This window comes from Oncorhynchus mykiss, chromosome 13, assembly GCF_013265735.2.
Source record: "Oncorhynchus mykiss isolate Arlee chromosome 13, USDA_OmykA_1.1, whole genome shotgun sequence".
NCBI classification, from domain to species: domain Eukaryota; kingdom Metazoa; phylum Chordata; class Actinopteri; order Salmoniformes; family Salmonidae; genus Oncorhynchus; species Oncorhynchus mykiss.
Window position 1 is genome coordinate 53428256 of NC_048577.1, and position 16061 is coordinate 53444316.

The 16061-nt window shown below is 40.3% G+C and overlaps 1 protein-coding gene across 1 annotated transcript; it reads right to left on the reverse strand.

The window, feature by feature from the left end:
- Window positions 1-1776: 1776 nt before the first annotated feature.
- LOC118938325 (interferon-induced protein 44-like) lies at window positions 1777-11820 on the reverse strand. The gene is made up of 8 exons (XM_036941486.1): window positions 11688-11820; window positions 10820-10864; window positions 5958-5991; window positions 5415-5616; window positions 5103-5255; window positions 4835-5006; window positions 4589-4689; window positions 1777-3101 (listed from the first exon to the last, which is right to left on the reverse strand). The coding sequence occupies exons 2-8, from the start codon at window positions 10860-10862 to the stop codon at window positions 2913-2915; spliced, it is 894 nt and encodes a 297-aa protein (XP_036797381.1). The 5' UTR covers window positions 10863-10864; window positions 11688-11820; the 3' UTR covers window positions 1777-2912.
- Between the last annotated feature and the right edge of the window lie 4241 nt (window positions 11821-16061).

The window sequence follows — 16061 nt, forward strand, 5'->3', positions numbered from 1 at the left end:
GTTGGGATGGTGTTCTTCGGCTTGCAAGCCTCCCCCTTTTTCCTCCAAACATAACAATGGTCATTATGGCCAAACCGTTCTATTTTTGTTTCATCAGACCAGAGGACATTCTCTAAAAAGTATGATCGTTGTCCCCATGTGCAGTTGCAAACCGTAGTCTGGCTTTTTTATGCCGGTTTTGGAGCAGTGGCTTCTTCCTTGCTGAGTGGCCTTTCAGGTTATGTGGATATATAAACTTTTGTACCTGGGGACAAAGATCGTACTTTGTGGAGAAATGTAAACAGTCAATAACACAAAAGAAAATAAAAATAGAAAGATCTATCTACAGTGTGTGCAAATGTAGAAGAGCAGGGAGGCAGGCAATAAATAGGCCATAGAGGCGAAAATAATTACAATTTAGCATTAATATTGGATTGCAGAGGATGTGCAAGTAGAGATACTGGGGCGCAAAAGAGAAAGAGGGTAAGTAATAATATGAGGATGAGGTAGTTTGGTGTGCTATTTACAGATCGGCTGTGTGATCGGTAAGCTGCTCTGACAGCTGATGCTTAAAGTTAGTGAGGGAGATATAAGACTCTCTATTTTTGCAATTCGTTCCAGTCATTGGCAGCAGAGAACTGGAAGGAAAGACGGCCAAAGTAAGTGTTGCCTTTGGGGATGACCAGTGCAATATACCTGCTGGAGTGCGTGCTTCGGGTGGGTGCTGCTATGTTGACCAGTGAGCTGAGATAAGGCAGGGCTTTACCTAGCAAATAGATGACCTGGAGCCAGTGGGTTTGGCGACAAATATGTAGTGAGGGCCAGCCAACAAGAGCATACAGGTCGCAGTGGTGGGTAGTATATGGGCTTTGGTGATAAAACGGATTGGACTGTGATAGACTACATCCAGTTTTCTAAGTAGAATGTTGGGGGCTATTTTGTAAATGACATAGCCAAAGTCACGGATCGGTAGGATAGTTAGTTTTATGAGGGTATGTTTGGCAGCATGAATGAAGGATGCTTTGTTGCGAAATAGGAAGCCGATTCTAGATTTATTTTTGGATTGGAGATGCTTAATGATGTGAGTCTGGAAGGAGAGTTTACAGGCTAACCAGACACCTAGGTATTTGTAGTTGTCCACATATTCTAGGTCAGAACCGTCCAGAGTAGTGATTCCAGTCGGCGGGAGGGTGCGGGCAGCAATCGGTTGAAGAGCATGCACTTAGTTTTACTTGCATTTATAAGCAGATGGAGGCCACGGAAGGAGAGTTGTATGGCGTTGAATCTTGTATGGAGGTTTGATAGCACAGTGTCTAAAGAAGGGCCAGATGTATACAGACTGAAGTCATCTGCATAGAGGTGGATCAGAGAATCACCAGCAGAAAGAGAGACATCATTGATATACTGTATACAGAGAAAGAGTCGGCCCGAGAATTGAACAATGTGGCACCCCCATAGAGACTGTCTGAGGTCCGGACAACAGGCCCTCCGATTTGACACACTGAACTCTGAGAAGTAGTTGGTGAACCAGGCGAGGCAGTCAACGCTCCCCATCCAACATGACTGAGCTTGAGAGGATCTGCAGAGAAGAATGGGAGAAACTCCCCAAATACAGGTGTGCCAAGCTTGTAGCATCATACCCAAGAACGCAATGCTGTAATCGCTGCCAAAGGTGCTTCAACAAAGTACTGAGTAAAGGGTCTGAATACTTTTGAAAAATATAATATTTCAGTTTTTTTATTTTTTATGAATAAGCACAAATTTCGAAAACCCTGTTTTTGTTTTGTCATTATGGGGTATTGTGTGTAGATTGATGAGGGAAATAACAATTTAATAAATTGTCTTATCTGTTTAATCCAGGTTTCAGTCTAATGACCTTCATCAAGATTTATCTTCTAACATTTCTTTCTATTACTTGATTCCATGTTCATGTGAAAAGGAAGCACAGATTAGAGATGTCTGAGGTCTCTAACAGACGTTTGATGTGATCATGTGATTTACTAAAAGAGCGTAGCGAGAGGGGGACATCTCTCCAAAACCAAAACCAACAAAAACCAAACAAAAGACAATCGTCTGAGACAATGATTTATATACAGTGCCTTGCAAAAGTAATCATATCCCTTGAATTTCTTCACATTTTATTGTGTTACAAAGTGAAAACCTGTTCCCGAACCAACTCCTCCCACTGCTGCTGGCCTTTGCAGATTCTGCCATTATGCTCCGTTGTCGGTAATGTGCTTCACCAGGGGGTCGGCAACCTTTTCCATTTGGAGTGCCAGTTTATCTTACCATATCTACCGATCTGCTTGCCAGTTATGATTTTAATATGCACATTTTCGTGGAACAGTTTAATTTGTTTTATTAATAAAGTCATCATATCGCAATCATTGTCATGTGATTAATTTAAATTATATCTAAATCTAAATGAAAATTATTCAAATCTTTAAGTAACTTCTATTGCCATTCCCAATTATGTAAAATAACTAAAGCCAACAAATGAAAACATTGTATAAAATATTCTGGACCCTCAGAGTTTCCGGCACCAGTGAGTTCTGGACAGACACAGCTGTAGGCTATTTGCACAAGGAATAAGAAGTAATCAGGTAGGCCTATTTTATGACAAATAATGTGTCCGCTCAACAATGACAACTGTAAAAGACTAATAATAATATATTGAATACATTAACAGAAATTACAGTCACCAAACAAACAATGTAGATTAGAAATTCTGGGAATTAACGGTAAATGTACTACTAGTGATACTGGTGGGACATCCCCGATGCCTCTGCAATAGATTAGTCCACTGAGACAGGCGTCAATCAAGACATGCCATAAAAAAAACAGCTGGACTAAACAATTCGACTACCAATAGCATATCGACCAATTAATCGACCAGTCGACTAAATGGGGTCAGCCCTAATCTACATGCATCCTCAGTTACCTTGTGGGGTTATTTTGAGAGGGATATTTTTGATGAAGTCATCTGCAAAGTCCACCATCTGCCTCAGTGCTCTCAATAGCAGCACATCCATGTCTTCATTCAAGTCAATTTCCTCATGGTAGTTCTTCACAGGCAGGATGCAGTTCACTGGTACTCCCAGTTTGGCACTGCACTGCTCCATCTGCAATGAAAGAATACAGTTGGAATGCAATGGAATGAGCTGTAGCTGTCATGGATCTCCCCGGTACTGCTGCTCATTCTGTTCACCAGGTCCGGAGGTCGACGCCACCGGCCTTCTAGGTTTCACTGAACTGGTTCATTACCACCAACCCCAGACTGTCTAATTATGCACACCTGGTTCCTATTTCCCCCTCATTAGTAATTGTATATATGTGCCCTCTGTTCACCGTTGTATCGTTAGTTATTGTTCCCATGTCCGTTGGTTGTGTGAGTACCTATGCGTTGGTTCAGCGGTTGTGCTGCGTGTTTTGTGCATTGTGTATTACGGGTCCCGTGTCGTTCTACGAGGTTTACCCTCGCTCTTTTGTTTGGGTACATCCCAGTGTTTTCTATACGTGTTTGTTTTGGGTGTATTTAAAATCCATATTATGTATTCCTGCACCTGTCTCCAAATCCTTTATACCAGTGTGACAGTAGCCTATATCTATATATACACTGCTCAAAAAAATAAAGGGAACACTTAAAACAACACAATGTAACTCCAAGTCAATCACACTTCTGTGAAATCAAACTGTCCACTTAGGAAGCAACACTGATTGACAATAAATGTCACATGCTGTTGTGCAAATGGAATAGACAACAGGTGGAAATTATAGGCAATTAGCAAGACACCCCCAATAAAGGAGTGGTTCTGCAGGTGGTGACCACAGACCACTTCTCAGTTCCTATGCTTCCTGGCTGATGTTTTGGTCACTTTTGAATGCTGGCTGTGCTTTCACTCTAGTGGTAGCATGAGACGAAGTCTACAACCCACACAAGTGGCACAGGTAGTGCAGCTCATCCAGGATGGCACATCAATGCGAGCTGTGGCAAGAAGGTTTGCTGTGTCTGTCAGCGTAGTGTCCAGAGCATGGAGGCGCTACCAGGAGACAGGCCAGTACATCAGGAGACATGGAGGAGGCCGTAGGAGGGCAACAACCCAGCAGCAGGACCGCTACCCCCGCCTTTGTGCAAGGAGGAGCAGGAGGAGCACTGCCAGAGCCCTGCAAAATGACCTCCAGCAGGCCACAAATGTGCATGTGTCTGCTCAAACGGTCAGAAACAGACTCCATGAGGGTGGTATGAGGGCCCGACATCCACAGGTGGGGGTTGTGCTTACAGCCCAACACCGTGCAGGACGTTTGGCATTTGCCAGGCATCAGCCTGTAGTGTGGTTTTCCACTTTAATTTTGAGTGTGACTCCAAATCCAGACCTCAATGGGTTGATAAATTTGATTTCCATTGATAATTTCTGTGTGATTTTGTTGTCAGCACATTCAACTATGTAAAGAAACAAGTATTTAATAAGAATATTTCATTCATTCAGATCTAGGATGTGTTATTTTAGTGTTCCCTTTATTTTTTGGAGCGGTGTATGTATGTGTGTGTGTCTAGGGCTTATTGTCTTATAATAAAGAATTCTAGTATGGAAGCATTTTTTTTACTCACCTTCTCCTTTATGTACTTGCTCAGATAGATGTTTTTCAGGTCTTTCTTCACCAATGGACAGGCTTCATCCACTCTGGTGAGAATAACCATTTGGGGAATCCCTGCCAGAGCAAACTGATTTAATCCAGCAGTCCTTTTTCTCTCCAGGCAATGCAATGATGTTCATACTCAAAGACACAGTACACCTATAATACCATTCGTTTGTATAGCCAACAAGTACTACTAAACAACATTTTGCCCTCTTACCCATATCAGCGGCAGCTAGTCTGACGTCCCTGATCTTCTGGATAACACCTCCACTCAAGAAAGCCATTTTATCAGCTGGCATGACAATGACCAGACAGTGAACTCTGTCTTCTGAACTGGGGATCTTTATGTAGCCAGGATCCTCTTCTGATAATGGTGACATGGGATTAAACTAGCCAAGGATGAGGAATACAAATGTGTTCTAATCAATACTAACTGACTGAAACAGATTCCTTGGTGATATTGTGTTTTACTTTATTCACATTACCTTGTGACCCTCTTTTACATGGCCCTTTAGGGCGTTGATGATGTCATCCTTATGCACACCTTTGCCACTGCTTTCCTGCAGACCCATGACATCATTGAAGACAATGGGGTAGTAGATTCCATGTTTCCCTTTTCCAATTTTGTGGGTTTGGTACTGTAAAATAGGATGTGGCATTTCTAATGAATTATATGCAGATTTGAAAGCATTGCAATTTTGAGTTTGCAGTAATAATTCAGAATAGTTCATAGGCATTTGTGGTAATGTTGTGGTTTCAATCAATGGGTTTCATATAACACTTGGTAAATAACTAACTTTTTTGGTGAAGCTTTCACCTGCAATAGCATTGTCAGCTAGTGCAATGCTGGTAGTGTGACCCTGAAAGACACTGTTGATGAAGTTGATAAGGCTGGACTTGCCCGCTCCGACTGGTCCATGGAGGAAGACTCGGATACTCTTAATTTCAGGGTTTCCGGGAACATAGTCTTTCAATCTCTGCAGTATTACCTCTTTCTGACTGTCGTAGGGGAGTAGAGAACAAGTTTAGAGGTAGACTCAGCAACATGACACAGCAGGCGGTTTCCTGCTTACAGAAATCAACAGCATGTGCCAAGACTGACACATAAATTGGGAAGGCATAATTTGTGATGAGCCAGAAGTGGCCGTTTTGGTTGGTTTGCAGTCTGTTTTATTGTTGTTACTGCATGTCTGTAAGCAGGAAGTCGCCCCATTTGTATGATGCTGTCATATTACAGAGAGTACCTTTTAAACAAATAGACGCACTTGGAATGATGCCATTTAGTTAAATGTTAAGTTTCGATGGGAGGTGAACAGTGTACACAGTATTTTTAAACGTACCCCCAGGGTGTGATCCTCCATTCCTTTTCAAAAACTGTTAAACAAACACATCTAGATATAAATGCAATATACTATGATATACTACTATGACCTTGGATCATACTAACAAAACAAACTCTAAATAGTACCAGATAGGGGTTCTTTGGCTTATAACCATAGCGGAAACCTTTTTGGTGCTATATAGAACCCTTTTTTGAAGGTGATATGAAGAAGCTACATAGCACCAACAAAGGGTTCTGCTATGGTTACAACTCTTTTGGAACTTTATAGAAGAGCTTTTATGCTTCTTTATAGAACTTTTATGGTGAAAGTTTATTTATAGAACCCTTCTCCATCTGCAATGTTCTTTGTAGATTCATTTGATCCATGGTTATACAGGGTTTTATTCTGGTCAGCCATTTTATATTGTTAAAATTCCATAGCTAATGTGTTAATTGACAAGTTGAATCATGTGAGCTACCACTGGAACAGCTGAGAGTTCCTGAGGAGAGAATCGAAAACCATTTAGTCAACTGTTCTCTATTTTTTTTAATTTTTTTTTTACATTTATTTAAAACATGCAGTGAAACCGCTCAACATTTACATCACATTGTCATCTAACAGACTCCCATCCAGTGACCCACAGAAGCAACCAGGGTCAACACCCTGCTCAAGGGCACGTCGACAGATCTCCCACAAGGTCAAAAACGGGGACCCGAACCAGCGACCCATCAGCCCAAGCTCGCAACCGCCAGGCCACCAGCTCTCCAAGATCCCCCCCTGCCCTTCAACCCAATCTTTTCCATAAATACGGGTCTTTTATCGAACAGCACATTTGAATTCAGCCATAGTATTTGTTGTATCTTTTCAGGGGGATGAAATGTAAATTGTAGCCAGCTCTGCAATGTTAGTTTGAAAAAGAGAGATACTTTGAAAAAAGTTCAATTTTCAATTAATTGGAAATGGGACATGGCAATCTGCACAAATGCAAAAATGACATTTTTAAACAATGGATGAGCTTTTCTTAGTAATCTACTTGAGAACAATTTCAATGGCCATAATGATTAAATATGGTGACAGTGGACACCCTTCTTAGATGTTTCATGTTTATCTATTATTTATTGTAGTTTCCGTACATTATCTCCAATGTATCCTCCATGTAAAAAACCTGTCTGATCAGAATGAACAATACCTGGTAAATCCAGGTGTGTACTATGCATTTCGCTAGTATTTTTGCATCACAACATTGAAGTGCTTCCAGTTTTTTAGACAGACTGGATCATTATATTTGCCACCTGGGTCTTGTTTTAATAATAGTGACATCAGAACTTCCTGGTGTGTACCTGACAGACCACCATTTCTATAGGAGTAGTTTAAACAAGAAAACAATGGAGCTTTTAGTATGTCTAAAAAGGCTACTGGTATTCCATCAAGCCCTGAGGTTTTTTCAGAATGAAAGGATTTAATAGCCTCAAAAGTTATTCCTCTGTAAATTGGGCTTAGCGCTGATCTTTTTGTACATTTGTTAATGTTCAATTTTTTATTATTTGGAAATAATTACTTACAGTAAATGTCATTCAGAGGGTCAGGAAGAAATGGAAAAGTGAACATCTGCTTAAAAGATTTAGCTTCCTCTTTTAAAATAAACTCAGCAAAAAAAGATTGTAAAAATGTGTACAAATCTAAATAACGTCACAGATCTTCATTGTAAAGGGTTTAAACACTGTTTCCCATGCTTGTTCAATGAACCATAAACAATTAATGAACATGCACCTGTGGAATGGTCGTTAAGACACTAACAGCTTACAGACGGTAGGCAATTAAGGTCACAGTTATGAAAACTTAGGACACTAAAGAGGCCTTTCTACTGACTCTGAAAAACACCAAAAGAAAGATGCCCAGGGTCCCTGCTCATCTGCGTGAACATGCCTTAGGCATGCTGCAAGGAGGCATGAGGACTGCAGATGTGGCCAGGGCAATACATTGCAATGTCTGTACTGTGAGACGCCTAAGACAGAGCTACAAGGAGACAGGACGAACAGCTGATCATCTTTGCAGTGGCAGACCACGTGTAACAACACCTGCACAGGATCAGTACATCCGAACATCACACCTGTGGGACAAGTACAGGATGGCAACAACAACTGCCCGAGTTACACCTGGAGCGCACAATCCCTCCATCAGTGCTCAGACTGTCCGCAATAGGCTGAGAGAGGTTGGACTGAGGGCTTGTAGGCCTGCTGTAAGGCAGGTCCTCACCAGACATCACCGGCAACAACGTCGCCTATGGGCATAAACCCACTGTCGATGGACCAGACAGAACTGGAAAAAGTGCTCTTCACTGACGAGTCGCGGTTTTGTCTCACTAGGGGTGATGGTCAGATTCGTATTTATCGACGAAGGAATGAGCATTACATCGAGGCCTATACTCTGGAGTGGGATCGATTTGGAGGTGGAGGGTCCGTCATGGTCTGGGGCTGTGTGTCACAGCATCAAAGGACTGAGCTTGTTGTCATTGCAGGCAATCTCAACGCTGTGCGTTACAGGGAAGACATCCTCCTCCCTCGTGTGGTACCCTTCCTGCGGGCTCATCCTGACATGGCCCTCCAGTATGCCAATGCCACCAGCCATACTGCTCATTCTGTGCGTGATTTCCTGCAAGACAGGAATGTCAGTGTTCTGCCATGGCTGGTGAAGAGCCCGGATCTCAATCCCATTGAGCACATCTGGGACCTGTTGGATCGGAGGGTGAGGGCTAGGGCCATTCCCCCCAGAAATGTCTGGGAACTTGCAGGTGCCTTGGTGGAAGAGTGGGGTAACATCTCACAGCAAGAACTGGCAAATCTGGTGCAGTCCATGAGGAGATGCACTGCAGTACCTAATGCAGCTGGTGGCCTCACCAGATACTGACTGTTACTTTTGATGTTAATTTTGACCCCCCTTTGTTTAGGGACACATTATTCCATTTCTGTTAGTCACATGTCTGTTGAACTTGTTCATTTTATGTCTCCGTTGTTGAATCTTGTTATGTTCATACAAATATTTACACATGTTAAGTTTGCTGAAAATAAACGCAGTTGACAGTGAGAGGACATTTTTTTTTTTTCTGAGTTTATAATTCAGAGAATCATAGATGACTCCGTGTTTATAATATTATTTTTGGAGATTCAGGAAGAATTTGGTGAATTTTTCTCCATTTGCCATCCAGTTTGCTTTATTTTTGTAATAGATTACATTAGATCTTTCTTGAATAAGTTCCTCCAGTTATTTTTGTTTTTCCTCTAACTTATATTGTATCTCTGTAGTATCATTTGTATTGCTATCTATCTGTACTATTAGTTAATGTATTTCCCTTGTTAATCTTGTCTCCTTAGACAGACACTGCTTTTGTATTATTGATGAAAATGGAATTGAATTACCTCTGAAGGTACATTTAAAGGTATCCCAAACAATAAGGGATTTGCTGAACCTACAGTACCAGTCAAACGTTTTCGACACCTACTCATTCAAGGGTTTTTCTTTATTTTTACTATTTTCTACATTGTAGAATAATAGTCAAGACATCAAAACTATGAAATAATACGTATGGAATCATGTAGTAACCAAAAAAGTGTTAAACAAATCAAAATCTATTTTCAAATACAGATTCTTCAAAGTAGCCACCCTTTGTCTTGATGACAGCTTTGCACACTCTTGGCATTCTCTCAACCAGCTTCATGAGGTCGTTACCTGGAATGCATTTCAATTAACAGGTATACCTTGTTCAAAGTTAATTTGTGGAATTTCTTTCCTTCTTAATGCGTTTGAGACAATCAGTTGTGTTGCGACAAGGTAGGGTGGTATAGAGAAGATAGTAAAAATTGTATAAATAAAGAAAAACCCCGGAATGAGTAGGTGAACCAAACTTTGACTGGTATTGTATATTGCACTGGGAAAATTCTGTTATAAATTATTTTGTCTTCATTAAAAATAAATTGTCCTCCAGTAAACTTTGGGTAAATTTCCAATATCCTTGTCGACGTGAAAATTCTATGAGAGTTATGTGAAGGCCAATTAGATAATTATCCGATCACATTCTGTCTGCTATTAAAACTTTTTAAACCTTTGATGCAAGAGAGAAAGAGACAAGAAAGTAGTCAAGATGACTAGCTTGATTAAGTCTCCTTCATGTTTATCTCACTAGTCTCCAAATATCCACTATTTCTAATATGTCCATAATATTTGTGATTTCCTTAAGGGTACGGTGATAATAGTTTATAGAGTGATTTCCATTACGGTCCATTCATGTACTTAACACTGTGTTATGGTCTCCCACAATAGTGATTTGATTGTTTGTTGCCTGTAAATTCAATAAATTGGTATAAATATTTTCGAAGAAGTATGGATCATCCTGATTTGGACCATATAGATTAATGAGCCAAACCTTTTTTCATCCACAACCGTTCTCAATTGACACAAGGTTATGCGACTCTTTCACAAGACACTGTCACTGGCCATAGTCATATAATATTTGAATAAGCTACCTCCCCTACATTTGAAGTGTCACTAAAAAAGCAAAGAACCCTTTTGTGAACTGCAAAAAAACATTGAAGAGCTCCAAGGGTTTTTTGAGTCATTATGATTCCACATAGAACCACCAACCTTCACATTACAATTTTGTGTGTGCGTCCTGATGTATTATGAAAACGTTTTTTTTGTGAATTTGATGGTTTATATGTTTGTATTTTTATAAGTAAATGGTCCTGTAGTGAGCAAATAAAGAGGTTGGCATAAAATCATGTGCCGAGCTGCTATGATGCACCAGACACATAGGACGTGAACTGAGTTCAACTGATACAGGAACAGAGACAGCATACTGTACATACAAACACACTACAACTTACCTGCAGTAGGGATAGGTGGTGTAGTTGATTTAAACAGCCACATCCCTTTAAAGACAAAGTCCAATGGAGTTACTGTACATAAAACAGACTACCCACCCACACACCGATCAGTCTCCAACTTTTATTACACTTCTGTCTTGTCTGCCACAATTTCTGTAAACAGGTGTGACTCTAACTAACTGTATCACAGACTCAGACCTGGGGTCAAATAGATACTGTCCAATACTTCAAATTTTCAGGGGCACTTTATTTCGCTACCCTAATGAAGGTCAACCAAGACTGAAACAATAGTTAAAATATCCATTCATTTGTTGTAATCAAGATTACCTGTGTGCTGGAGTATTTTATGTAGCTAATATTTTTTACCCAGGTCTGCTCAGACTATGTGAGTGTTGTGTGCAAAATGCATCTTAATCACATTTTTTTAGTGCTCTACCATTATCTTCAAATATTTTTTATTTATTTATTTTACTAGGCAAGTCAGTTAAGAACAAATTCTTATTTTCAATGACAGCCTAGGAACAGTGGGTTAACTGCCTGTTCAGGGGCAGAAGGACAGATTTGTACCTTGTCAGCTCGGGAGTTTGAACTTGAAACCTTCCGGTTACTAGTCCAACGCTCTAACCACTAGGCTACCCTGCCACCCCATATTACTACTAATGCACAATTTTCTGGGACCATATCAACATTGGACAAATTAAGAAAACACTAAAAGATACATTTTGAGTTAAATATCCCTTTAAAATAAGTGGTCAAACACTGTATCAAAATAAGTAATTATATAATGTATGCCTAATTTGTAAACATAACACCAATGATACAATTATTATAATATAAAATAAACAAATTGACAAAAAATGGTCTATACCTGTTATCCAAAGAATAAGATCTCTCAAGTATTCAATGATGTCTCAAATAAGTGTCAAGGCTATATTGACACTACTTTTCACACCCCTCTGACAATATATATATTTATATTTTTTGTGTGTCTGCATCATGCATGTCCATCTTAATTTATACTATGCGCTTCTGGTAAATCACATGACTTCTATAAACCAATGAATGAAGGTGCTTGATAAAAAATGCTAAACTGGAAAAACAGGAAAAAGACCAGATCCAGATGGAGCTAATAAATCACATGACTTCTTTAGACCTCACACTCCTCAGTTAGATCTATCTAATCTTAGACAGACATCAAGTCTAACATGTGCTTGCTGTTGCTATGAATTTAAAATCAAGCTAGTAACAGAATATATTTCAGAAAATAATTCCTGATGAAAGTCATTAGAAAGAAACATGGAAAAAGCAGATTAATAAAATCATAAATGATGCTATCAGAGCACACAAATGTTGGACAATCATTTGACCAGTTTTGTCACAGGAGGATTTAATTATTTAACAAACATATATATATATATATATATATATATATATATATATATATATATATATATAACTTCTAAAAGGAAATCTGTTTTTATATGCTATTACCCGCAGAAATACATTTTTTGGTGGGTTTCATATTGTAAAAATACAATGCAAAATTACAACTACATTATGTATAAATACCACAGGAGTTTGGTGGCACCTTAATTGGGGAGGTCAGTCTAGTGGTAATGGCTGGAGCGGATTAAGAGGAATGCGATAAGATGGTTTCCATGTGTTTGATGCCATTCAATCGCTCAGTTCCAGCCATTATTATGAGCCGTCCTCCCCTCAGCAGCTTCCACTGATAAACACCATACTAAATGCGGAAGACACATTTCAGTTGAATGCATTCAGTTGTACAACACTAGGTTTCCCCCCTTTCCCCACTGATCCCCCCCTTTCCCTACTGGCCGACTCTTTTCTCTGTATACGTCAATGATGTCGCTCTTGCTGCTGGTGATTCTCTGATCCACCTCTACGCAGATGACACCATTCTGTATACATCTGGCCCTTCTTTGGACACTGTGTTAACAAATCTCCAGATGAGCTTCAATGCCATACAACACTCCTTCCGTGGCCTCCAACTGCTCTTAAATTAAAGTAGAACTAAATGCATGCTCTTCAACCAATTGCTGCCCGCACCCGCACACCCATCTAGCATTACTCTGGACGGTTCTGACCTAGAATATGTGGACAACTACAAATACCTAGGTATCTGGTTAGCCTGTAAACTCTCCTTGCAGACTCACATTAAGCATCTCCAATCCAAAATTAAATCTAGAATCGACTTCCTATTTCGCAACAAAGCATCCTTCACTCATGCTGCCAAACATACCCTCTTAAAACTGACTATCCTACCGATCCGTGACTTCCGGAGTCTTGTCTGGCAACGAAACAGATATTCAACCTCATTTACTGCCGTTTTAAGAAACATAGCGGATATGGCTGACTTGCTTAAACTAATGTGGTTTCTACTGAAAATTGAGATGTACAAACTATGGCATAAGGGATAGACGAGTGGATAAGAGGCAATACGTAATTTCAATTAAGACATTAATGAGCAAGTTAAGACTTTTGAAATGTACAGGACAGAATTCAGAACATGGGCTGTTCTTACAGTATTCTCCTTGTACACCAAGTCAGAACTGTAGGATAAATAAAGGGGGTGTATAAGCAGACAATGAAATCTCTTTTGCCCCGCCGTGTACACTAGCATGTGGTGCCGTGCGGTGAAACACCACTTCCCATTTATTATCAATGGAAGAAAAGCCTTGGGAAGTAGAGAGGGCGGGGGACCATTGGGTGGCATAAACGTGGTGTGGGAGGATGTGAAACAGAAAAAAATCTTTATGCAAATCACCTGCGTTGACCACTTGGCTATGACCAATCATATCGAGTGGTTCCCATGACTAATTTGACGGTATGCGACCCTGGGCTGGAGACATTCTTCAGGAAAGATGGCTGACAAAAATACTAGGATGGAAGCAAATGTAAGTAATTAAAACGTCATAACGAATCATGCAACAAAATGTACAGTTAAGAGGAATATGTTAGTTAATGTAGAGACAAAGTTCATTTATGAAAATCTCTATTTAGCAAGCTAGCTGACTAGCTAACGTTAACCAGCTAGCTAACGTTAGCATCCTATCCAGCTAGCTAACATTATTATCATAGCCACCTAGCTAGAATTCATAACATAAGTTTTGCAGATTTTGTAACATATTGTAAATTTAGCAAATTCATAACATATAGTATGTTTTGCAAATTTGATGTATATAATACAAATTGTTATTCCTAACGTATCATACAAAATGGGTGATGGACATCCACAAATTAATACATACCATACGAAACATAACATACATTCTAAATTGAGTGTTGTGGATTTACTTGCTTAATAATACAAGTACTGTGTACATTGTAGGGCACTGTCTGCAAACTCCCTCCATCGGCAAGTGTGCAGAGCAGCCCCCAAACAAGACTTGTCTTGAGGCTACCCCACATAGCCTAGCCTTATGGAATACGGGGTCCTCGATTTGCTATATCAAGATGAAACACTGTTTTACAGCCTGTGTTTGTAATGGCTGCTCAGTGAAATGACCTGTCCTGATTTGTCATAAAAACTTTAATGAGCAAGCCTTCCTTCATGAACTGGCCTCTGTAAAATGGTATAGAATCAGCTTGATCCCCTCTGTCGAAGATGCTTGGACCTTCTTTTTCGATATTTTCAGTGGTATTGTTAACAAACATGCCCCCATAAAGAAAATTAGAATTAAAAACAGGTTCAGCCCCTGGTTCGACCGTGATCTTGCAGAATTACTCCACCTCAAGAATTGCATTTGGCGAAAGGCTCGGCACACGCATCTTCAGTCTGACTGGCTCTCATTCAGGCAAATGAGAAATAAGTGCATTCAGGCTATCCGGAAGGCCAAAGTTAGTTACTTTACGGAGCAGTTCTCTCTCTCTGTGGGTCTAACCCCAAGAAGTTCTGGAAAACGGTTAAAGACCTGGAGAATAAACCCTCCTCCTCAAAGCTGCCCATGTCCCTTAATGTTGATGATGTGGTTGTTTACTGACAAGAATCACATGGCTGAGCTTTTTAATCACCACTTCATTAAGTCAGGATTCCTATTTGACTCAGCCATGCCTCCTTGCCCGTCCAACATTTCCTCATATCCCACCCCTTCTTATGCGACTATCCCCGATGCTTCTCCCTCTTTTTCCCCTGCCCAGCTACAAAGTTTCTCCCTTCAGGCAGTCCCTGAGTCTGAGGTGCTAAAGGAGCTCCTTAAACTTGACCCCAAAAACACATCTGGGTCAGATGGTTTAGACCCTTTCTTCTTTAAGGTTGCTGTCCCTATCATCGCAAAGCCTATCTAAACCTTTTTAACCTGTCTCTCCTTTCTGGAGAGGTTCCCATTGCTTGGAAGGCAGCCACAGTTCATCCTTTATTTAAAGGGGGAGATCAAGTTGATCCTAATTGTTATAGGCCTGTTTCGATTTTGCCCTGTTTATCAAAAATGTTGGAAAAACTTTTCAATAATCAACTGACTGGCTTTCTTGATGTCTATAGTATTCTCTCGGGTATGCAATCTGGTTTCCGCTCAGGTTATGGATGTGTCACTGCAACCTTAAAGGTCCTCAATGATGTCACCATTTGCCCTTGATTCTAAGCAATATTGTGCTGCTATTTTTATTGACTTTGACACAGTAGACCATTCTATTCTTGTGGGCCGGCTAAGGAGTATTGCTGTCTCTGAGAGGTCTTTGTCCTGCTTTGCTAACTACCTCTCTCATGAGTACAGTGTATAAAGTCTGAAAATATGTTGTCTCAGCCACTGCCTGTCACCAAGGGAGTACCCCAAGACTCAAATATAGGCCCCACGCTCTTCTCAAATTACATCAACCAACATAGCTCAGGCAGTAGGAAACTCTCTCATCCATTTATATGCAGATGAGACAGTCTTATACTCAGCTGGCCCCTCCCCAGGTGTTGTGTTAAATGCTCTACGACAAAGATGTCTTAGTGACCAACAAGCTTTCTCTTCCCTTAACCTTGTTCTGAACACCTCCAAAACAAAGGTCATGTGGTTTGGTAAGAAGAATGCCCCTCTTCCCACAGGTGTTATTACTACCTCTGAGGGTTTAGAGCTTGAGGTAGTCACCTCATACAAGTACTTGTGAGTATGGCTAGACGGTGCACTGTCCTTCTCTCAGCACATATCAAAGCTGCAGGCTAAATTTAAATCTAGACTTGGTTTCCTCTATCGTAATCACTCCTCTTTCACCCTAGCTGCCAAACTATTCAAATGAC